Here is a 24,547-nt window from a genome sequence, read left to right on the forward strand (position 1 = left end):
AGCAATATCTATCTATCTATCTATCTATCTATCTATCTATCTATCTATCTACCTATCATGTTTCTATCTATCTATCTATCTATCTACGATCTCTCTTTCTCCTCTCTCTCTCTCTCTCTCTCTCTCTCTCTCTCCTCCCTCTTCTCTTTCCCCTCTCTCTCCTTCCTCTCTCTCTTCTCTGTCTCTTCTCTCTTTCTTCTCTCTCCCCCTCTCTCTCCTCTCTCTCTTCTCTCTCTCCTCTCTCTCCCCCTCTCTGTAAAGTAATGCAATTCTCATTCTACTACTTCCAACGCTCATTTTGTAATTCTAGAATAGAAATTAGAATTTTTCGCCATGAAGAACATTTCCTAAAAGCTGTTAAGTGGATGATTGGAGCAATACTATCCCCGATCATATAAAATGAATGTACCTGTCTTCTTTAATAACCTCCACAAAGTGAGCGTCCGTCTTCTCTCTGATGTTTTTGAAGCGGAGCGGGAGGAGAGCAGACTGGTCCATGCTGACCCCGCACCAGCGACCCTTCTCCTGCAGCATCTCATACAGGGAGGCCTGGCTGTTGTTCAGGGTATCTTCTGGTGGTGGGCTTAGAAGGCCATTTTGGGTTTTTAAATGGCGTCCAATGGCTGTAGGCTGTGACAGAGGAACGAGGGAAACTATCATGTATTTTATCACAGCAGATGCCTCCATTCATCCTCACATCTCTCACTTCCCAGGTGCTCCCATTATATCAGTTATCCCCCTATAGTCCCAAAGCCCCCACTAGTTACAGCAACAATGGCTCGTTGAATTGCTCTGCAACAATTGTAACAATAGCTTAGAGCAGGGGTCTCAAACTCAATTTACCTGGGGGCCGCTGGAGGTAGAGTCTGGGTGAGGCTGGGCCGCATCAGGTTTTTCACAAGAAAAGCTCTTACAAAAACATTCCAATGTCATCAAATGTTTTTATTCATCTGTTAAAACCCTTTCTCCCCCACACACAGAACTATCACTCCCAGCCCTCCCCCCCACAGAACTATCACTCCCAGTCCTCCCCCCCCCACAGAACTATCACTCCCAGCCCTCCCCCCGTCAGAACTATCACTCCCAGCCCTCCCACCCACACACAGAACTATCACTCCCAGCCCTCCCACCCACACACAGAACTATCACTCCCAGCCCTCCCACCCACACACAGAACTATGACTCCCAGCCCTCCCACCCACACACAGAACTATCACTCCCAGCCCTCCCACCCACACACAGAACTATCACCCCCAGCTCTCCCCCACACACCACTATCACCCCCCGCCGAGAGTACTCTTACCTGAGGGCCGGCGGGGCATGACTTCACCCAGGCCACACGTCCCCTTACTGATTGGCTGGACGTGCGGTCCGGGTGACGTCATGCTCCGGCGCCGCGCAGGAGTGGAGCTGAGCACTGCGGGAGGAGGGGGCCGGGGCGCTCCAGGAGAGAGCTGCACTGCACTGCACATGTAACTACAAATAGAAGATAGATGTGCCGTGTTTCTGCCGGAGCAGAGGGCGGGGGAGGGGGCGCTCCGACAGAAACACGGCACATCTATCTTCTATTTGTAGTTACATGTGCAGTGCAGTGCAGCTCTCTGCCGGAGCGCCCCCAGGCTGCACTTACAGTAAACTTACCATTGAGGTGGGGGCCGCAAACTAGTGTCCCGAGGGCCGCAGTTGGCCCGCGGGCCGCGAGTTTGAGACCCATGGCTTAGAGCATAGTATCCTATATCACATGGGACTCAGGAAGCTGAGGTATGTGGAGCTGTATGGTGAGATCCATATTTTGTAGAGTGGAGTCAGCATAGATTCACCTGCACCTTGGAGGACCATCCACCCATTTACACTTACCCGACTGCCCCCTCCTTTCCATTCTTCTGGGGTCCCATTTACAGCTGATGCTCCTTCCTCCACTCCATCCCGGACTGCAGTTTCTCCACATGAGGGACAGCTCTGTCAGGCAACCATAAAATATATCATATGAATATTGAGCAGAAAGAGAACACTCTAGCTGCCTGGAACCACCACTAGGGGGCGCTCACTGCATACAGATTTAAATATGGAACCCAATGGCTACAATAAAACCTATGACCGGCCACCAGGGAATCCATTTTAGTCATGTTGTCTGTGATCGTGTTGTAAAGACTAGGCTTTGACATCAATTTCATACTGTCAGCAAACATGGCCCATTGGCACCATCCCTTATCTGAGATGAAAGGGCTGCACCAGCTGCAGCCCCTCTAATTTTGGAATCTGAACCAGCACCATGGTGGCTCCTTAAAGCATACCCATCAATAAACATTTTTTTTTTCAAGGGGAGCATCACTTGGTGTCAGAGAGGTACTTCTGTTTAAACATATCAAATCTTTCTGTACTTATCAGCTGCTGCATGTCCTGCAGGAAGTGGTGTATTCTTTCCAGTCTGACACAGTGCTCTCTGCTGCCACCTCTGTCTATGTCAGGAACTGTCCAGAGCAGGAGCAAATCCCTATAGAAAACCTCTCCTGCTCTGGACAGTTCCTAACATGGACAGAGGTGGCAGCAGTGAGCAATGTGTCAGACTAGAAAGAATACACCACTTCTTGCAGGACATACTGAAGCTGATAAGTACTGGAAGACTGTAGATTTTTAAATAGAAGTTACAAATCTGTATACATTTCTGGTACCAGTTGATTAGAAAACACCATTTTTCTCTGGAATACCTCTTTAACATGTCAGAAGTTTTGATCTGAGGGGGTCTCACTACTGAGACCCCCACCAATCCAGCTGCACTTTTTCTTTTGCTACTTATTTATCTAGGCAGCCCCATCGACTTACCAGGTGCTTCCCCCAGCTTGTTCTCCCGATCCAAACTTTTGACATATCCCATAACATCACCACCACAGTATTTTAACAGCGCCAAAGAAACATTGTCCAAGACGTGCAAAAGAGATGGCAGGTAGATGCATGCTGGAGAAGCTTACTGTCCCAACGGTAGGTGTGGATATATGGAGGGAAGAAGGTCCAACAGCATAAGAAGTGTAATTTCAATGCTTTATTAGCAAAGCCAGGTATATAACATGCAATGTTTCGACCCTACTGGAGCCTGCTTGACAAAGACCCATGTAGGGTCAAAACATTGCCATGTACCTGGCCTTGCTACTAAATCATTGAAATTACACTACAGATGCTGTTGGACCTTCTTCCTTCCACATGTCCCATAACATGTCAAAAGTTCCTTTTAATGACAGTGTCTATCGGGCCAGATACTAGCCATTTTATTTAGTTTTGTTAGGATAGACAGATAGATAGATAATAGATAGATATATAGATAGGAGATGGATAGATAGATAGATAGATAGATAGATAGATAGATAGATAGATAGATAATAGAGAGATAGATGATAGATAGATAGATAGATAGATAGATAGATAGATAGATAGATAGATAGATAGATAGATATGTAACAGAAAATCTAAGCAGCACTGCTCACACTTGAGGATGGTAACGTGAGGTTACCGAAACGTCGTGTCTTGTTTTGGAATGCTGCAATAAATCACTTACTTTTTTCACCGTTTAACCCCGTGAGTGCCGTGGATTATCTATTTGCTAGATAGATAGATAGATAGATAGATAGATAGGAGATAGATAGATAGGAGATAGATAGATAGATAGATAGATAGATAGATAGATAGATAGGAGATAGATAGATGATAGATAGATAATAGAGAGATAGATAGATAGATAGATAGATAGATATATAGATAGATCCCACACAACACTATATGGTATGTGGGATTCAATTGGCGGCCCATACACAGGGGTATATCTGGCATGTATCTGTTGTGTAACTCTCCAGTGACTTTTATCATTTCATTAAAAAAAAAAGTTCTTCGTGTGATTGTAATAAAGAAGTGTATTGCGGCACGTGTGAGCCGGCACTGCTGTCAGTCCCTCCCCGCCAGGAATGTGCTGTTTGTGTTGTGGTGTCTCTGTGCAGGAGGCCTGGGGACATTAATAGATGAGGATTGGATGGGAGCCTCATTAGGGCTGCACTCCCTCCGCACACCCATAGGGAGCAGCACCCGGGGGGGCTGTAATTAATTGCTGCTAATGAGGACAAAGGGTGGCAGGGGATTGTTCCTGGGGGCAATCTCTTAGCATCCCACAGAGATCAAACCATTAACACTTCTCTATCAGCCACACAATTCACATGACATTTGCGCCATTAACCCTATGTGTGCAGGGTTTCCTTACTTTTTCTATAACCTGATACTATAATCCCCCACATCAGGCTGTACTTTCATGATTCACACGCTGCACTGAAGATTACTCACCTTGAGTCTATCCATGTGAGAGCAATGAAGAAGAGAGTCGCTGGTGCTGTCAGTAATGAGACCCCCCATGCCATGGGGTGTCTGTGAGCCGCTGCCGGGGTCTGATCCCTCTTGTTGGGGTAGCAGGGTCTGGGAGCAGCTGCAGCTGGGGACACGCGGCCTGCGCCCTGAGATCAGATACGTCTTCAGGCCTGAAGAAAACAAAGGAACATCACCACTGTTATCATAGATAGATGGATAGATAGATAGATAGATAGATAGATAGATAGATAGATAGATAGATAGGAGATAAATAGAGCTTAATGGTTACAATCATGGCGTAACTACAGTATATGGGGTGCGATTACACAGGGCCCATAAAGTCTCTGTTTCCTATATTAACCTCTTAAAGTGAATGTACCAGCAGTACATTTGCTTTATGTTCTCTCACATGGATAGAACAGAGCCGGCACGGGGGAGCTGGTGCCGCCTTCCTTTTTTTAAACTGCGGCCTGGTTCCCGCGTCATTCTATTCCCGAGCACCGGCCAGGGCTGAAGCACTGGAGACCGGCCGGACCACCCCCAGTGGGAGGAAACCCCTGCCCCTCTGTGATTCGGCTCCATTGATTTTAATGGCGCGTTTCCAGTGCTTCAGCCCTGGAAGGTGTCCGGGAATAGAACAGCACAGTACACAGGAACCGGGCAACAGTTCAAAAAAATACCCCGGCACCGGCTTCCCCATGTCGGTTTTCAGATCAACTGGTGTCAGAAAGTTATATAGATTTTTAAATGATATCAAGCCTTCCGGTACTTAGATAGATCCCACACAACATTACATGGTAGGTGAGATTCAGTTGGCGGCCCATAGGAAGGGGTATATAGATATAATTGTATATAAGGGGTATAATAGATGTTAGATCCAGGGAGCTGTCTAATATTCCTAAAGCTCTGTTTTAGAGGGCGCTATGGCTAATTCTGTTATTGGACCCTATGGATAACTCTTATGAAAGTACTTATTTCTGTTATGGGGACGCAATGGCTAACTATGCTGTATGTGCAATTTAGATCTCAATGTTATGGGGGCACTGTTGCTAGCTCTGTTAAAGGTGTGCTAAGTTCTGCTCTGTAATGGTGGCAGTAAGGCTAACTATATTATGGAGGCACTATGACTAGCTCTGTAATGGAGGCAGTATAGCTATCTCTATAATGGAGGCACTATGACTAGCTCTGTAATGGAGGCACTATGACTAGCTCTGTAATGGAGGCAGTATAGCTATCTCTGTAATGGAGGCACTATGACTAGCTCTGTAATGGAGGCACTATGACTAACTCTGTAATATTGGCACTATGACTAGCTCTGTAATGGAGGCACTATGACTAGCTCTGTAATGGAGGCAGTATGACTAGCTCTGTAATGGAGGCACTATGACTAGCTCTGTAATATTGGCAGTATGACTAGCTTTGTAATGGAGGCAGTGTGGCTAGATGTATTATGGGTAGTATGACTAGCTCTGTAATATTGGCACTATGACTAGCTCTGTAATATTGGCAGTATGACTAGCTCTGTAATATTGGCAATGTGACTAGCTCTGTAATATTGGCAGTGTGACTAGCTCTGTTATATTGGCAGTATGACTAGCTCTGTAATATTGGCACTATGACTAGCTCTGTAATATTGGCACTATGACTAGCTCTGTAATATTGGCAGTGTGACTAGCTCTGTTATATTGGCAGTATGACTAGCTCTGTAATATTGGCACTATGACTAGCTCTGTAATATTGGCACTATGACTAGCTCTGTAATGGAGGCACTATGACTAGCTCTGTAATGGAGGCACTATGACTAGATGTATTATGGGCAGTATGACTAGCTCTGTAATATTGGCAGTATGACTAGCTCTGTAATGGAGGCAGTATAGCTATCTCTGTAATGGAGGCACTATGACTAGCTCTGTAATATTGGCAGTATGACTAGCTCTGTAATATTGGCAGTATGACTAGCTCTGTAATATTGGCAGTATGACTAGCTCTGTAATGGAGGCACTATATCTAGATGTATTATGGGGTAATAAGTCCAGCTCTGTTATGGAGGCAGTGACTAGTAGCAGTATGGATAGCTATGGTTACAGGCACTATGGCTATCACAGTTATGGGGACCTCCATTCTATAAGGCAGCTCTGATCAGCAGCCGCCTCAGTATACACTATAATGTGTGTTTTATAGGTCTCATGTATACAGTATATTCTACTTCTCTGTTCTGCCATGACTTTAGCCCATGCTTTGCCCTTCACAGGCGTACGCCCTGGCATCTGGTGCCGAGTTACCCATTTACTCCTTTTTTTTTTTTATTATAAACTATTTATCTTGGAGATTCTCCACAACTTTCCTTATACAGAGGGAACCGAATGCAGCCACATACCATAGCCAGTCCTGCCGCAGCACATAGTCATCCCTGTGAATGAGAACAGCTGCGGTGAGGACAAGGCCTGAGCTACACCGGTGCGTGAGAATTAGAGGCACAAAAATATACATACAGGAAACTATGGCTCAGCAGCTGTGCAAGAGGCTGGTGTGCAGTGCGCCCAACGGCCAGCAGGTGGCAGCACATGCACAAGCACTTCTTGTATGCCAGTTATCACCCAGGGATGGGGCATTGTGAGCAGAATAAACAGGCCTGGACGCAGATTAGGGTCATTCATTGTCATGTTTTCTACATTGTCAGATAGTTACACCAGGGTGCTGAGACCCCCACCGATCACTAGAACATGCAGAGAGAAGCGCCTGGATAAGCGTTTCTCTCCCCATCTATCTTGAGATGGTAAGTCTATGGAGCCTATATGGATGGCAAAAGAATCACTGGGTTGAGTGCTTCTCCCAACTTGTTCTAGTGAACAGGGGGGATCAAAACAACACTGCATTAAATCCTATAACCGAACCCCTCCCCACCAGGGAAGGGAATTTGCTATTGCATTTAGAGATACCCCTTTAAGTACTATCAAAAGTGGGGCCCTATGCTTAGGTCTCCCTCTATGCCCCACAGCACAAACCCTATAAGGGTACAAACACACACACACACACACACACTGTATACGCAGCAGATCTGCAGCAGATTTGATGCTGTGTTCAGTTATTTAGATCTAATCTGCTGCGTATCGCAGCAGTAAATACGCTGCGTATACGGTGTGTGTGTTTGTACCCTAAGGGTACTATTACACGGGACGATAATAGGCCGAATCGGGCCGATTCAGCCGATTATCGCTCCGTGTAATAAATACAACTATAAGCCGATGACAACGATCATCGGCTGATCATTGATATAGGTTTGAACCTATAATTGTCGGGCACCGACCGCACATCGCTACGTGTAATTGGGGTGCGCGGCTGGCAACTGACGATTTACATTACCTATCCAGGCTGCAGGGCTCCTCTTGTAGTCTTCTCCCAGGGTCCCATGCGCTCCAGCTCCAGTGATTGGCTGAGCTGACAGGCCCCTCAGCCAATCACAGGCCGGGACCGCCGCAGCTAGTGATTGGCTGAGCGGCCTGTCAGCTGAGACACGCCACTCTGAAGCTGGAGCGCGCGGGACCCAGGGAGAAGACCGCAAGAAGAACCCTTTAGCCTGGACAGGTAATGTATAAAGTAAAAGCAAGGCCTGCAAGGACATCGGTAAGTCTCAGTGATTCCAGCTCCGGCAGACCCAGTGCGTCCATTCCTTACATGCCGTTTATTCGCGACATCCCGTTGATTCAGATGGCTATCATTTTATAGTACATTTTTCCACCAGCTGCTGCTCCAGAGGAAATCTATTCCGAGATGCAACTTCCTCCGGGAAAAAAAAAAAAAAAGAAAATAACTAGGGGGTTCCAGAAACTGGACCTGGGCTGATCAGCTAATAGGTTCAGCTATAAATAGGGTTGTCATGGACAACGCCTTTAAATTGGTATACGTGTATATAGGAGAAGCTAGCCATTATTATCCAGGTCTGTGCAACTGGTGCCCCTCACGTGGGACCTTTATAGCAGTGATCTACTACAACTACAACTCCCAGCATGCCCTTACAGCCAGGCCACAGGTTGGGGGAGCACGGCTTTATAGCTCCTTTGTCCCTGAAAGTTGGATAGATTATAATACATGACATCATGGTTTCAGCGGTATTCATACTTGAAATGCAGACGGCACTATGGAAAAGCCTGGACGGTGCAGCCCGTGGGTGCCAATATCTCTTAATACATCTCTGCATTACATCACAGGAACACTCAGTGCTTCCTATTCCTGCAGTATGCATCTCATATAACTCACCGACTAGAGCTCATGTCTTAAAGGGGAACACAGGTAATTTAATGGAGGATGGATGATTTACGGCCAGGCTGTTTACTATGCCAAAGACTAAATATGTTCAGGCTTACAGACACGTGGACGTGACTCGAGGGTGACAACACTAGATCTCCGCACAATCTTGTGGTCCATCATGGATGTATGCCAGGATGCTTGGTGAGAATCCAACTTCTAGGATGTCCACAGATCACAGGAGCAGGGGTTTCCTTGTCCCCTGACAGAATGGAGAGGCAGCGCCATTGCTCCATACACATTTACAAAGATAGATGAGCACTGTACCCGACTACCTTAAACAGTCTCAGAGAGAGCGGTGCAGCGGACAAATGTGCTATGGGGCTCTTAAAGGGATATACTGTACCACTGAAACATAACTTGTTGCTGCCCATGGTGAGACTAACAATTCCTTCCATACTTGTTATTATCTATTCAGTCTCCTTCCCCCAGTTCTGAGCTGCTGCTTTCTGCTGAAGACACAAAAATCTGTGTGTGAGCTTTAAAATTTCTTGCTATAGGTCAGCAGCAATACATATAATGGTCGAACAAATGATACTTTGTTTCATTACTCGATGGTTCACGCTTACTGCATACGAGCACTGATCTCACTGATCGGCACTCGCTTGACTCCTTGCGTCAGCCCATATCGGGCCGTGTTCAAGGACCCCTACAGAGAGAGGGGGCCCAGTACTGGTTAATCCCATCCTGTTGCTTTTAGGCGGCGAGTACCATTGTAGGACTCCATTATTAGTAATCTAGGGGATGTGTAATTGCCCCAAGGGTCAGTTAGGTGGGAAGTGACCCAAAGACCAATGGGGAACTTTGTATTCCCATTCTAGATTTCTGGGATTGCCCATTTTTAATCAGTGTATAATGATGAGAGATGAGCAAACGCTCGGGTATCTGTATCTGTCCTGATTCCAGAGCTGACAGGATACAGTTGCAACAAACCTTCAGCTGTGAGCCGACTAATTCCCAGGCGGCCATGTTTCCTGTCCCCTTCCATTGGCTGCTACTTATTACTTGAAGTCACATGAAGGATGTCATGCTCGGGTAAAGCACAAAGCAGCTTGTGAAGACTCATCTGAGAACAGGCAGCAGCGTCCTAGTAATTATATCTTTCTTCTATATCTCATCCTTATGTAATATAACTCCTGAGGAGCAGGGAAGAGCTGTAAGCTCATGTGTTCAAGAGACGTCAGGGGTAAATCATACCCGGGCCTGACATTATACGGAGAAGGAAGCCAACCCCAAATATCTGCATCATCTCCACCACAAGATAGTAACTAGAGAGCGGCCACAGAGAGTAATGGCCATGGAGACGGGGGGGAAGGGGGTTGTCAGCTCTCTACCCAGCAAAGAAGAAGCGCATAGACTTCATTTAGATGCAAAGCATCATGGACCTAACCAAAGGCAGGGTTATAAGATACCCAACAGGCCAACCCTATCTATTATACCCCAGAGCTGCACTCACTATTCTGCTGGTGGGGTCACTGTGTACAAACATTACTGATCCTGTACTGATCCTGAGTTACATCCTGTATTTCTTTTATTAAAATTTTAAACATAACAATAAATAAATACAGAAATAACACCCCATATACCATATCTGACCAGAACAAGACAATAAATAGAAAAATGAAACCATAACATAAAGCACCGGTCCATCCCCGCACTCATTCCTCCACACAGACAACCCATATACCTATATACAATATATACACCCATATACCTATATACAATATATACACCCATATACCTATATACAATATATACACAATATAAACTATTTAGCTAAACATATTAATAAACTATATACACTACTATATACAAACCTATATATACACTACTATATACTATACACCTATATACACCACTATATATACACCTATATAACTAACTAATTGTGAACCCCCTGGCCCAGTTGCATTGTGCACAACCTAATACCACAGACATAACTCTACTCAACCCAACACCAACTAAACAAGACATCACTACACAAATAAACTAAAACTAAACAAGACACAATACAAAATAATAACCTACAACTAAACAATACATATGATATTTTTTAATATTTTTTAATTTTTTTTTTTTTTTTTTTTTTTTGGCCCTGAGCTGGTCCCGCATCCCATGCCCCCAGTACATGATCACGGACGTCCATGAACCAGCCCAGGATTTTATATATATATAAAAAAGTCCCAACAAAGTCCCACAGAAGCCCCCTCCCCCCTTTTACCCACCACCCAACCTATCACTAAACCCGAACCCCAGGTGCAAACAAAACATATATAATATATACAGTATATACAATTTATACAAACATACAAAGATAATCACAAAGACAATCACAATACACAAACTTTTGAAAAAATATATAACATACTAAACCCAACAATAATGAGACTTCTCAGCCCCACACACAACCCGAAAGCCCAAGATCAGCGCCTGCAAGCCCTATACTCCAGTATCTCTACAGCACAAAACAAAAGACTAATGTGCCAGCATCAGCCCACCACCAGGAGAGGAGACGCAGGCTAAGGAACCTTATAGGCAAAGCCCCTCCAAAGACAAGAGGCCCTACCAGCCCCCAGCCTCTCGTACTCCAGAGAGCGCACCTTCACCAGGTCACCGAGTGTGCCCCTAACCACCTCATCCACAGGGAGGATTTTACGCTGCGTCGACACTAAACACCGTGCACTCCACGTGTGGTACCTGACCACTATGCTGACTAGGAATAAAGTGCTCCGGTCCCAGCCACCAAGGTTTCTGAATGCTCCATAGGCCCATTCCGCATAGGAGAGACGGGCCAACCTGGGCCACCCGATGGAAGCGCCCACCCTGTTGTAAACCTCTGTATTAAAGGGACAATGAAGCAGAAAATGCTCCATGCTTTCCAGCATGCCTCCACACTCCTCCCGGGGACATCCCCGATCCTCAGAGCTCCTGCACTTCAGATTGTCCCTCACATACAGTTTCCCATGGAAGCAGCGCCAAGCCAAGTCCCAAAACTTCAAGGGGATCCTGATGGAATTCAATAGGCCCAAACCAACCTCCAGATCCCGACTTGGGCAATCCTTGAGCGCCAGCGGTTTTTGGAAATGGGACGACAGGACCCTATTGTCAAGGAATTTCCTCGACAGAGTCCTAATCTCCCACATCCCCAAACCCCACCGACGAATGACCTTCAGAACCAGGGTAGCATAAGCCGGAAGATGCCCGTGTGGTGTGCGGAGATCCTTCACTTGCCCTCCTGTCTCCCATTCCTGGAAGAAAGGCCGAAACCATCCCCTACAGGAGAATACCCACGGAGGAGCCCTCTCTTTCCAGAGGTTTGCAATGTTGGTCTTAAGAAAGGTATTCACCAGGAACACCACGGGGTTGACCATACACAACCCCCCTTGTCTCCTCGTACGGTAAGTAACCTCCCTCTTGACTAGGTTCAGTCTATTCCCCCATAACAGTTGGAAGAACACACTGTAGACCCGAGTCCAGAGAGGTTCTGGCAAAATGCAAACACTGCCCAGATATATCAGCAAAGGGAGCAGGAATGTTTTGATCAGGTTAACCCTTTCCCTGAGGGTCAAAGACCAACCCTTCCACTGATCCACCCTCTGAGCAGCGATCTTAAGCCTGCTGTCCCAGTTTTGTTTGGGGTAATCCCCTTGGCCGAATTCGATGCCGAGAACTTTTGCAAACTCCTGGGGCTCTGGAAGGGTGTCCGGGAGATCAAATCCAGGATCTCCACCTCCCAGCCAGAGACTCTCACACTTATCCTGGTTGATCTTGGACCCAGATGCCTCTGAGTAGCGCTCCACCTCTGACATCACACACCGCACCTCCTCTTGCGAGGAGACGAATATGGTGACATCATCGGCGTACGCTACCACCCTCAGAGTGGAATCCGGCACTGCAGGGTCCATTCTCACCCCTGCCAACGGTCCACAATCAATCCTCCTAAGGAAAGGATCAATTACAAACACGTACAACAGTGGGCTCAAAGGGCAACCCTGACGGACACCAGACCCAACCTCAAAAGAGCGGCCAATCCAACCATTCACAAGCGGGAAACTCTCTGCCCCTGTATACAAGGTCTTAAGCCAATCAACAAAAACCCCCGGCAGGCCATATCTCAGAAGAACAGACCAGAGGTACTCATGGTTAACCCGATCAAACGCTTTTGCCTGATCCAAGGACAGCAAGTACCCCTTCCAATGACCCGCCCTACCCTGCTCCACAGCCTCCCGGACACTGAGCACAGCACTAAAGGTACTGCGGCCTGGAACAGAGCAATGCTGGGCCCTCGAAAGGAGCTGGGGTGCAAACTTCACCAGCCGATTAAACAGCACTTTTGCCAGAATCTTTCTGTCCGCATTGAGAAGCGCTATGGGACGCCAATTCTCAATGCGGGACGGGTCTTTACCCTTTGACAAGATGATCAAGGCTGACCTCCTCATTGACCTCGGCAGAGTGCCCGAGGAGAGACACTCATTGAATACCTCAGTCAAGAGGGGAACCAAAGTGTCCTTAAAGGTCTTATAGAACTCAGATGTTAAGCCATCTGGACCGGGTGACTTCTTGAGGGCAAGACCATCAATAGCCACCCTGACTTCCTCTTCTTGGATCATCTCTGTCAAAACGTCAAGAGAGGGGTCTACCCCTGGTTCAGGGACGGTTTCAGTCAAGAAAGCTGAGGCCTTATCCCGATCTAGATCTTTCCTCCCCAAGAGGTGCGAGTAAAAGGATCTGACGACCTCCAGGATCCCCGATCTGGACCTTTTCAGGGATCCTGTACTATCAATCAGTCCTGAGACGATTTTACTATTCACTGACATCTTGCAGTTTCTGTAAGGGTCGGGCGAGCGGTACTTCCCGTAATCCCTCTCAAAAACCAAAGATGCGTGTCTATCATACTGGCACCTCAGTAGCAAGGCTTTCACTCTAGAGATATCATCACGACTACCTCCAGTCGAGACAAGACGTTCAAGTTTCTTCCTCAGGCCCTGGTACAGGCGATACCTGTCCAGACTCCTGAGGCTCGAGAGCTGGCGGAAGAATCCCGCAACCCTTTTTTTGAACATCTCCCACCACTCTGACTTACTGCTACAAAGGCCCAGCAATGGTACCTGGCTCTGAAGAAAATCCTCAAAGGACTGTCTTATTTCCGCTTCTTCCAAGAGAGACGAATTGAGCTTCCAGTAGCCTCTACCCATCCGGGGGGTCTCTGTAACATTCAGAGAAAACAAAATTAAACAGTGGTCGGAGAACTCCACCTCAACAACGGACACCGCTGAAGAGACGGCTTCCTCCTTTAAATAAAACCTGTCTATCCTGGACCTACAACTACCCCTATGATAGGTGAATCCCGCGTGGCCTGGTGTATGCCGGATGTGAACATCCACCAGGCGAGCCTCACTAGCTATACTATTCAGAGCGACGCCATCATAAGTCAGCTTTTCTCTGGAACCTCCCCTATCCTGGGGCCTCGTGACAGCATTGAAGTCCCCTCCAAAGACCACCTGCCGACTTGTAAAAAGATAGGGCTTGATCCTCATAAAGAGACACTTCCGATCCCACTTGGACTGTGGACCATAGATGTTAATAAGGCGAAGTTCTTGTCCCTTCATGAGGACATCTAGAATCAGGCACCTCCCCATTTCTAACTCAATAACCCGTCGGCATTCTACCGGTGCGGCAAAAAGTACCGCCACCCCGCTATACGGCTCGGCCGCAAGAGACCAGTAGGAGGGCCCATTCCTCCATTCCCTTCTGGCTTTAAATATAGATGACATGTCTGTTAGCCTGGTCTCCTGCAAAAAGAAAATATCAGCATTAATGTGGGCAAAATAATCATAGGCCGCAAATCTAGCCGTATCTGACTTAATGCTGGCTACATTAATGGAAGCCAGCGTCAACGGAGAGGGTGCCGCCATCATGGGTGATTGAGTTAGACAGCTTTCTTTTTCCCACTATCCTTTCCATCCTGCCCGCCACCTTCCTCATCTGACGATGGTTTACCCCTCTTTAGTGAAACAGATGTATCCATGTCCCCTTTATTTACCTTTTCCTCGTCCTCTGACCCTGGGCAGATCCTCCCCCCAAAGGAAATACGTTCCCCAGGGAGAGAGGATTCGACGTCCCCTGCAGGCCCCTCCGTCATCGCACCAACCAGAACCTCACCCTGTGCCTCCTGCACCTCTGAGGAGGAAATATCCTGGAAGGTTTGGAACCGGTTTGAGAGACCAATCAGAGGGAGGATGGTTGTACCTTCCTTTGGCATCTGGGGGGTGGGAGAAGATCTTACATCCCCCCTTTTCTTATTCTTTTTAGTACCCCGCTTGTGCTCCACCCATCTCCCACTATCCTCATCCGCGCTCTCACCATGGGAGGACAGTGCGGAGATGGCCCCTTCTTCTTTCCGAATCCTCCAGATCTCCTCATCCAGATCACTGTCCCTCAGAGCCTCAGCAGTAAGATTGGCCTCAGGGATGAGGTCAGAGGTCATCACAGTTGCGCAAGGCTCCTGAGACTCCCCCATCTCCCTCTCCCTTTGGCGCTTATCCCGACGCCTCAGTTGGGCTGGCGTCTTTTGCTTACTTTTCTTCCTTGGCTCTTTTACTCCTTCACCTCCGTCAGCCGCCCCCCCAGTAGATTCCTCCTCACGACCTTTCTCCACCGGGGTAACAACTGCGTTGGCAAAGGAACGAGGGCAGCGACTGAATGGGTGACCTAAGTCACCACACAGGTGACACCTAATCTCCGCACAGGATGCAGCGTGATGACCTATTTCCCCACACAACGAGCACTTCAATACCGTGCACCTAGCACTGAAATGTGTGGGGTCACCGCACCTGTGACAGAGCTTCGGCTGACCCTGGTAGAAGACCTGGATTCGATCCCTTCCTAGGAAGGTGGCAGATGGTATGTGGGTAACGGTGTTTCCTGAATACCTAAGTTTGACCATAAAGGTCCAAGCCCCTGACCAGATGCCATATTCGTCCCTGTTCTTTTTTGGGACTTCCACCACCTCTCCATACCGGCCAAGCCACGTCATGATGTCAATACAAGAGAGTGATTCGTTACGGGTTAAAACGGTCACTCTCTTGACGTTATTTTGGCGAGACACCGCCTGAATGGCAAAGTCTCGCCAGCCGGGCTCATCCTTTACCAGCTCGTAGTTCGACCAAAAAAGCTCAAGCCCCTCTGGCCGAACAAAGCTGATATCGAATTCAGGGGTACCAAAGGGATGTATCAAGGCAAAGATGTCGGTTGCCTTGAAGCTCATCCTCAGCAGGAGCTCAACAACTTTAGATCTTGGGGGACATGTATCACTGCCTCTCCACCTCAGACGGACCACATTCCTTCGGACACCGCCTGGCCCGGCTGTTGGGAGAGACCACACAGTTTCCCTACCCCTTTCCTCTCGGAAGGCTGCAAGGCCATGCTTTTCTATCAAGAAAGACAGATCAACCTCCCTACCCTCTACATTGATTGTTCTCTCCCCTCTCTTTAAGGCCTGCAGAACACGTTGATGCAAATCACCATCCCCAGGGCCCGAGGACGAGGAAGGCCCCCCACTTCCCCCAGCGGCGACATTTGCATAGCTGCTTACCGCTGCTGCAGCCGCTGGGGGTGCAACTGGACCAGGCCCTATGCTCCCACCACTAATCTGTGCCCCTTCACCACCCTCCTCCACATAATCCATACCCACACCAATACCACATGTCACACTACCCCGACCACCCTCCAAAGCCCCAGACAGATTCCTCCCCACATTCACTCCTGCCTTCCCCCCAACATTAATTCCCCCATTCACACTGGGTGGACCGGTGTGTTCTGGAACAGAAACAGATTTTGTACCATCAGCGTCATTGGGTACCAGGACCGGAGCCACCTCCACAGGACAGGCCACTGGTCCCTTTAGAAAGGACCGAACAGCCTGCCTGGACTGTTTAGAGGCAGCCCCTGCCCTATTTCTGCTGGTACCCTCTGCCTCATCAGTACTAGACTCCTCCGCACGATCTGGTCCAGCAACTCCAATACAAAACAATGGCTTTAGTCTAGTCTTTCTTTTGGGAGGCGAAGGCATCCTAGCCCCGGCAGCATCCCGACGACGACACCGCTGCTCCAAAGGAACAGCAGTGCCAGCGCCAAGCGCCACCGGAGCTCCCGCAGCTGACACCGGCACACAGCCGCTCCCCCCTCCCATCAGGGAGCAAGCTGATGCACCAGTGCCTTTAACATTGCTGCCCACCGCTGGGCCACCTTTCTTACCACTGCCCGCCGCTGGGCCAATATCGCTGTCCGACCTTACGGCCGGTTCCTCACCTGCTCCACCTCTGCTACTGCAAACAGAGATGGAGCTTACCGCCATACTAGACTCTATACTCTCCCCATTCTCCTGCACAGAGTCCACAACAGAACTCAGGCTGGGCTGAGATATGGGGTTCACACAGTGAGCTGACCCTGAGGCCAGTCCGGGGGGCACAGGGAGGGGGGAATAAACAAATGTTACCTGCTCCTGAAGCTTGGTGGTCTTTACCTTACTCTTTCTCCCAGGCGCCTCCTCTGGTAACTCCTCTCCGAATACGAAGTCCTGGAGGCGCCCTGGTGACTCCAGGAGCTGGATCTGGGCCATCAGCGCCCCTCCCTGGTAACTGGTGTTGCTTTCATCCCCCGAACAGCGGCTAGATGACAATGCCGCTTGCCCTGCAGGGAGCCCACTGTATGGGGTCTGTTGTTGCAGACCCCCGGGTGGATTCGGCTCAACATCACGTACCTCCGCAGCTTCTCCTTCCTCCTCCACCCGGCTCTCTGGCTGGAGCCCTCTCAGCCCTCTCTGCTTTTCTCTCTCCATTTCAGCAAATCTGTCGTCATTCTGTAGCTTCTCTTTAAATGGCCCGCTATTCTCCAGTATAAAATTTCTTTTTTTCATCAGCTTTTTGATGTCGGCTTTCAGATGCTTCATTTTCACTGATAGCTCAGCCTTTTGCTGCTTAGCAGCAGTGTCCATCAATGCTTTTACAGCACATACCTCCTCCTGGAGCTTGTACAGCTGGTTCCTGGTGTCCTCATACCCATGGAGGCTCGCAGCAATCCGGAGGCCATAGGTCTGCCCCGTCTCTTGGGACCGCGGCACCCGCCAATCTTCCTCCACACCTCCATGGGCAGACAGCCTTGCTCCAGGAGGAGTGTCACTGCTCACACTTTCATGGTTTGGTTCCACAGCCGCTGTAGTGCTGCTGGTGCTTGCAGTTCCACAGCTGGTTGTAGCCTTGCGGCTACCCTTTGTCACCTCTGGTTCAGGGGCGACTGGAGAAGCATCGCTGCACCTCCTAGCAGACCTCCTCAGCCCTTGTACCTCTGATGGTGTTCCCTCTGCCGTTGGTCGCTGGATTCCTCTGCCCCCCACGGACCTGGTTCGGGGAGCAGGAGTTGGGGCTCTCCTTGGCTCGCTCATGCCTGAAAACCTGCTCCCTCCCTGGGGAGGAGAGAGCAGGCCCAGGGGCAGATCTGGCTTGCCTGGAGCCCAGGAGCAGCAGACTCGCACAGCCTCACACAGCAGGACCACACCCAAAACTAATTGGATCACCACTCCAGAGCTGCACTCAGTATTCTGCTGGTGGGGTCACTGTATATTACGAACTTAATTAATTCCGGGACCATGCGTTGCAATCCAAATCCACTCTTAAACCAAAACAAAATTTCCTATAAGAAATCACTGATATGCAGACAATTGGTTCCACACCCCAAAAATAATGATTTTTTTATTCTGAATAACCAGTAAAACAAATGAAACAAACATTTGGAAACAGCAGAATATGTGATATTATAAGTTACTGTACAGTATAGCAATCAGCATGTGGAGTATAATGTATAGTAAGGGCATAAACCTGAAGAGACAGCAGCAGTTTGTAGATACAGAATGGAGGTGCAGATCCCCATAATGCAGTAACGTAGTACAACAGGCTAGAATAGAGAAGCAGGGCTGCTGTCAGAGGTCTGTGTGGTCACATGACAGCAATGGGGAAGGGCGTGTGTTTAGCATGGACCAATCAGGAAGTGAGAATCACAGAGCTGTGCAGGAGGACAGTGACAGAAACTTTTCTATACAGCAGAGTCTATAGCTGAGTGTGAGTGCAGGCACATTATAGCAGCAGTGGGAATGGCTGAGTGTGAGTGCAGGCACATTATAGAAGCAGTGTGTATAGCTGAGCGTGAGTGCAGGCACATTATAGCAGGAAAGGAGAGGATGGGAGACACAAGAGCTGACAGAGACTGTAGGGGGCATGAAGGAATGAGCAGGGCAGATGTGGGCACATACATGCAGCACTCTCCATCCAGGGAGAGAGGGGTTACAGCTATAAAAGAATTACCTCCACTGTCCTGTCCCCTGATGCAAGCCCCAGCCTGAAGTGGCTCGGCTATGATTTTTAAGGTGAGGGAGACTACCTGGGTCAGAGTACAGTGCTGTAGACCCTGCTATACAGATGATGTCCCTCCCCCACTTCCCCTCCCACCCAGTACAGGGAGCTCTTAAACCAAAGCAATGCTCTTAAACCAAGTTACAATTTTGAAAAACTGTGACCTCTTAAACCAAGGTACCACTGTACATAAATTGCATTTCTAATTGTAATGTATATACACAGTGACCCCACCAACAGAATAGTGAGTGCAGCTCTGGAGTATAATACAGGATCAATGCAGGATACTGATACTGAGTGTATTTTTCATGTATAATATGGCACCATGTACAGTCAGCCATAACACCAGCTATGACTATAATGACAGAGGGTCGGTACATTACAGCGGGTGGTTTGTGAGTTCCCCCTTTGTGTTATCAGCTCGGTCCTTCCTCCATAGTAGGATGTGAGTTATCTTCGTGTCCTGGAGCCCTGTAGGCAGATACACAGCACTGGCCTGTTTATATACGATATCTATGGAGCCTTTTCATGTAGAGAGTTGCCTAGTTCTGTTTAATCCCAATGAGATTAGGAGACAATGTGACATAAAACTTAATAACACAGCGCAGGTTGCGTCCGCCGTGCATAGACTAGCAACCGTACACGTCATGTAACCCACAAAACTATCTATTATAGCATGTAAGTGATTTGTACCTGGGACTGGGACAGAAAAGCATGAAGTAAAACTTAAAGGGACAGAGCACATTTAATTTTCTCAAGGGGGTGCAGTTCACCTAGCGTCCACGTAATCCACTATGATCATCCAGTCCATTTCTAACAAAAAGGAGGGTGTTGGAATTAGAAAGGAAACAAGAAACAATGGTAGACACATTGGGACCCATCATGTCCATTATGATCACATGACCACATGTCCATTATGATCTATACTCTGGTCAGTCCCACAGATAAAGGGGATATTTTAGTAATTAAAGGGGTTCTCCACTTTTAGGGAAAAAAATCTCAAGTCCTCCAGTATGTATCAGCTGCTGTATGTCATGCAGGAAGTGGCGTATTCATTCCAGTCTGCCACAGTGCTCTATGCTGCCACCTCTGTCCAGAGCAGCAGCAAATCCCCTAAAAAAACCTCTCCTGCTGTGGACAGTTCCTGACATGGACAGAGGTGGCAGCAGAGAGCACTGTGTCAGACTGGAGAGAATACACCACTTCCTCCAGAACATACAGCAGCTGATAAGTAGTGGTTGACTTAATAATTTTTAATAGAAGTAGATAAAAAATCTCTGGCACTTTCTACTACCAACTAATTTAAAAAATTTTTTTTTTTTGCTGAACTACCCCTTTACTGGTTCTCAAAACTGGACAATTCCTTTAAGTATATTAGGAATTGCCTCAACCAATTTCCTAACTGTTTTTGATAAGTAGCTTCAAAGATGGGGACATCACTTTAACGTAATGGTTGTCTCTGAAGCCTCCGGCTTTTGAGGTTTAGTGTCTCTTAATGGTGTTTTAGACATTCACACATCTTTAAAGATTTATGCGTGACAGATGTGACTTTTTCTGGGCGAAGCTTTATTTTATTGCTATTCATCACGGGTCTGGATGATGTCTGTTGTATGCAATGAAAATAAAAGTGATATAATAAACTCTGATGGTATGACCATGGCTGTCATATAGGCGATATACCAGATGCTGCCTACAGGACTCTCTCTATATAGAATGGAGATACCCCTCAGGATACCGTATAGATGGCAACTATTAGGATGAACTGAGGAAAAACGACTGGACCCCATCCCTGGGTTTCCACTATATTAGATAACGGAGAGTGGTACCTAGTCACTTATACACCTTTAAACACCTTTAGGCTATGTTCACACAACAGCCGTACTTAATGCAGTGTGAAACATTGCCTCTTGTTCTATGGGATCCTGGCGGGAGCGTATACACATCGTATACGTTCCGGCCAGGATCCCATGCCGGGGCCGCAAAGAACTGACATGTCAATTTTCTGCGGCCACAATTCACTGAATTGGAAAACCCTATCAGTTCACACAATGCCGCTTGCTTCATTGTGCACTATGGGGAGTTCTGATGCGGGCGCGCTGTGATGTGCCTGCATCAGAACACTGAGACCATAAAGATCATCCGGCCTGTACTGCACTGCCGGGTCACGGAACGGCCGGTCCGATACGACGTGGGAACATAGCCCTAAAGGGGTATTCCGGTGAAAATATTTTTCTTTCAAATTAACTGGTTTCAAAAAGTTATAAAGATTTGTAATTTACTTCTATTTAAAAATCTCAAATCTTCCAGTACTTATCAGCTGCTGTATGTTCCACAGGAAATGGTGTTTATTTCCATTGTGACACAGTGCTCTCTGCTGCCACCTCTGTCTGAGACAGGAACAGAGCAGGAGAGGTTCCTATGGGGATTTGCTACTGTTCTGGACAGTTCCTGTCTCGAGCAGAGAGCACTGTGTCAGACTGGAAAGAATACACCACTTTCTATAGGACATCCAGCAGCTGATAAGTACTGGAAGACCTAAGATTTTTTAAATAGAACTAAGATACAAATCTATATAACTTTCCGAAACCAGTTGATTTAAAAGATAAAGATTCCCCCTTTAAATCAGTTGCATCATGGTTATAGTAGTTGGTAAGGGCCTTGCCATTTCTATTTAAAGGGGAATTACCCTTTGAAATCCTACAATAATATATTCTAAACATTAAGAAGTTATCTTCTCTTACATCTCCTCGCTTCCCTCGCCACGCCGTTCATATGCTTCCATTACTCAGGCGGCGTATATACCGTGTCAGATCTGCATTTAATGCACTCTGTCAGCTGAGCGTCGGCCGGATAGACAGAGGTGACAGCTGAGAGCAGGCGAGGGCCTTGTGTCACTGAAACCTGTCGGTGTGAAAGGGACACTTGTGTCTTCATGTATATTTCACAAAGCTTAAGCGTTCAGCAGATACATGAGTAATGAGGAGGGAGGGGATGGCACGGAGCCAGGGAGAAGATGGGTGAGAGGGAGAGAGACACCGGGATGGAGGGAAGAGGCAGGCAGAATGGGAGAAAGCGGAAGGAGAGGAAGGGGCTGAGGACTGATCAGCAAGGAGTTAAACACATCTAGCAGTGACTGGAGATAGGCCTCGCCATTCCTATGAGGCCTGGGCTGTAAACAGGCCTAGTGGGGGCTTAGTGAGGCCTAGTCTTACATCTAAGCCCACTGCTAATGGCAGAGTGGCAAATGCCCTCTCACACCTCCTAGCTATACCCCCCTGGCATAGGAGCCATAGCTATACCCCCTGGCATAGGAGTCATAGCTATACCCCCTGGCATAGGAGCCATAGCTATATCCCATGTAATAGGAGCCATAGCTATACCCCCTGGCATAGGAGCCATAGCTATACTTCCTGGCATAGGAGCCATAGCTATACTTCCTGGCATAGGAGCCATAGCTATACCCCCTGGCACAGGAGCCAAAGCTATATCCCCTGGCCCAGGAGCCATAGCTATACCCCCTGGCATAGGAGTCATAGCTATACCCCCTGGCATAGGAGCCTTAGCTATATCCCCTGGCATAGGAGCCATAGCTATACCCCCTGGCATAGGAGCCATAGCTATACCCCCTGGCATAGAAGCCACAGCACCTGCCCCAGCTTTTTCCTTACAATCAGTATAGCTATGTGAGAGCTTTGGCTATGTTGGGCGTTGAGCGGTAGACATCAGGAACCTATGTGGGTGGGTTGGGGAATGTTTCAGGGTCGGGTTGCCAGTCGACATCCCACATTGGGTGAATTTAGATTTTCTCCTATGTGTGCAGCACAGTCTATTCAGTCTATACAGCTGGGATGGGGGAACCTTCGGTCCTCCAGCTGTGGCAAAACTACAAGCTTTGATTCAGCTGTCCAGGCATGATGGGAATTGTAGTTTTGCCACGGCTGGAGGGCCAAAGGTTCCCTATCCCTGCTATAGAGGAACGCTACAGAATGCCCTAATAAAACTAAGGAATAGATGGCTTTAGAACGTAAGCTCTGCAGACCAAAAGAGTTCCGCTTTATCCAGTTCAGTCGGGACTTGCCTACTGACTCGTCTTTGATTAGTGACCCAGCTGCCAGTGTCAGGCCCGGAGCCAAAACACACAGACAGAAAAGCCGCAGAAATGGGTGTGTGGAGGGCAGCGGGGGTGGCATGCAATACGCCAGGACAGGATCAGTTATTCTGCATAGCTCCGCAAGCCCACATCTGATAGACTGTAGACATCTGGGACTGTCATCCCCGTGTGGGCGACAGCTAGCTTCCCCGACTCCCTATAGCACGCATTTGTGTATGGAGAAATACAGCAAAGGGAAAAAAAAGAGCTGTCAGCTATCGGGGGAGGTTAAAATCTTTTCTCCTGAGATACCAAGGGGCAGACATGCTGTCCCCATTTATGTTATGAACAGATCAAGTGAAAATTGGCAGGATGCACAGATATCTAATAGTATCTAAAATCCTGACTGATCCATCTAATGTATAGGGGCACAGCTGGATGTTACCCTGTGTAGTGCCTGATGGGGTGACATCCGATATATCAGTGATGGGGAACCTCTGGCCCTCCAGCTGTTGCAAAACTACAACTCCCATCATGACTGGACAGCCAAAGCCTCCAGGCATGATGGGAGTTGTAGTTTTGCAACAGCTGGAGGGCCGCAAGTTCTCCATGTTTGCCATACAGTGTACAAATAACCTCACTATACAGTACCTACACAGTATGCTGTCTGAATAACAGAGCCCTATTTCACCCCATTAACATTTCCATTTACAATAAGAATCCTATACAGTGCTGTCACAGCTTTACGCTGCAAAAATAATATATGGTGGTATCAGTATCATATAAGTACTCTATATACCGCCAAACAGTGCTTAGAAAATCTCAGCCAACAGTAACCATACACCAGTGTGCTGTCCCACCACGGGTGTTTCTAGTCTGGCACAGGTCGCAAAAACCTTGTACTCTAAAGTGGAGTGATGATGAGGTTGTATATGAGTTTCGCCATCAGATGTCACTATTTATAACTTTATGTGTTGCACAGCTGTAGTTACTAAAGGGTTACTGTTCTGTTATCTGATTCTGTGAACCAATAGGAGATGCTCTTTCTCTTCTACCTATCCTTATCTTCCTTCTTCTGCTCTCTTCTCCACCACTCACAGGGATTCTTACACACCCTGTAGGAAGTAGTCACCTGGGGAGAGGAAGTGTCAGTTTCCCCCTGATTCTCTGAGGAGTAGGACACACACAGATCAGGCATCCCTGCTGAACTTAGCCAGGCCCTGGTTCTGCCAGGTTCCCTGTCCAGGACAGACCACCTGTGGTAGTGGACAGACACACGTGCATGGAGAACACAGAGACTTTCTTTCAACAAGCTATATCTACAGACACTATGTAGTGTCAAGCAGCTAAAAGAGGACAAGTCGTAGATCACCCCAGGCCACGCCGAGAACCTCTCTTAACA

At 47.8% G+C, this 24,547-nt stretch overlaps 1 protein-coding gene across 1 annotated transcript in view; it reads right to left on the reverse strand.

The window, feature by feature from the left end:
• ADCY9 (adenylate cyclase 9) overlaps nucleotides 1-24,547 on the reverse strand; it is a 79,816-nt gene that overhangs the window by 14,977 nt on the left and 40,292 nt on the right. Inside the window, exons 2-4 of the mRNA XM_069984112.1 lie at nucleotides 4,324-4,514; nucleotides 1,858-1,959; nucleotides 410-630 (exon numbers count right to left, since the gene is read on the reverse strand). Coding sequence (XP_069840213.1) covers nucleotides 410-630; nucleotides 1,858-1,959; nucleotides 4,324-4,514 — 514 coding nt within the window. The remainder of the gene's footprint in view (nucleotides 1-409; nucleotides 631-1,857; nucleotides 1,960-4,323; nucleotides 4,515-24,547) is intronic.

The sequence above is a fragment of the Dendropsophus ebraccatus genome, chromosome 9 (genome assembly GCF_027789765.1).
Source record: "Dendropsophus ebraccatus isolate aDenEbr1 chromosome 9, aDenEbr1.pat, whole genome shotgun sequence".
Taxonomy (NCBI): Eukaryota; Metazoa; Chordata; class Amphibia; order Anura; family Hylidae; genus Dendropsophus; species Dendropsophus ebraccatus.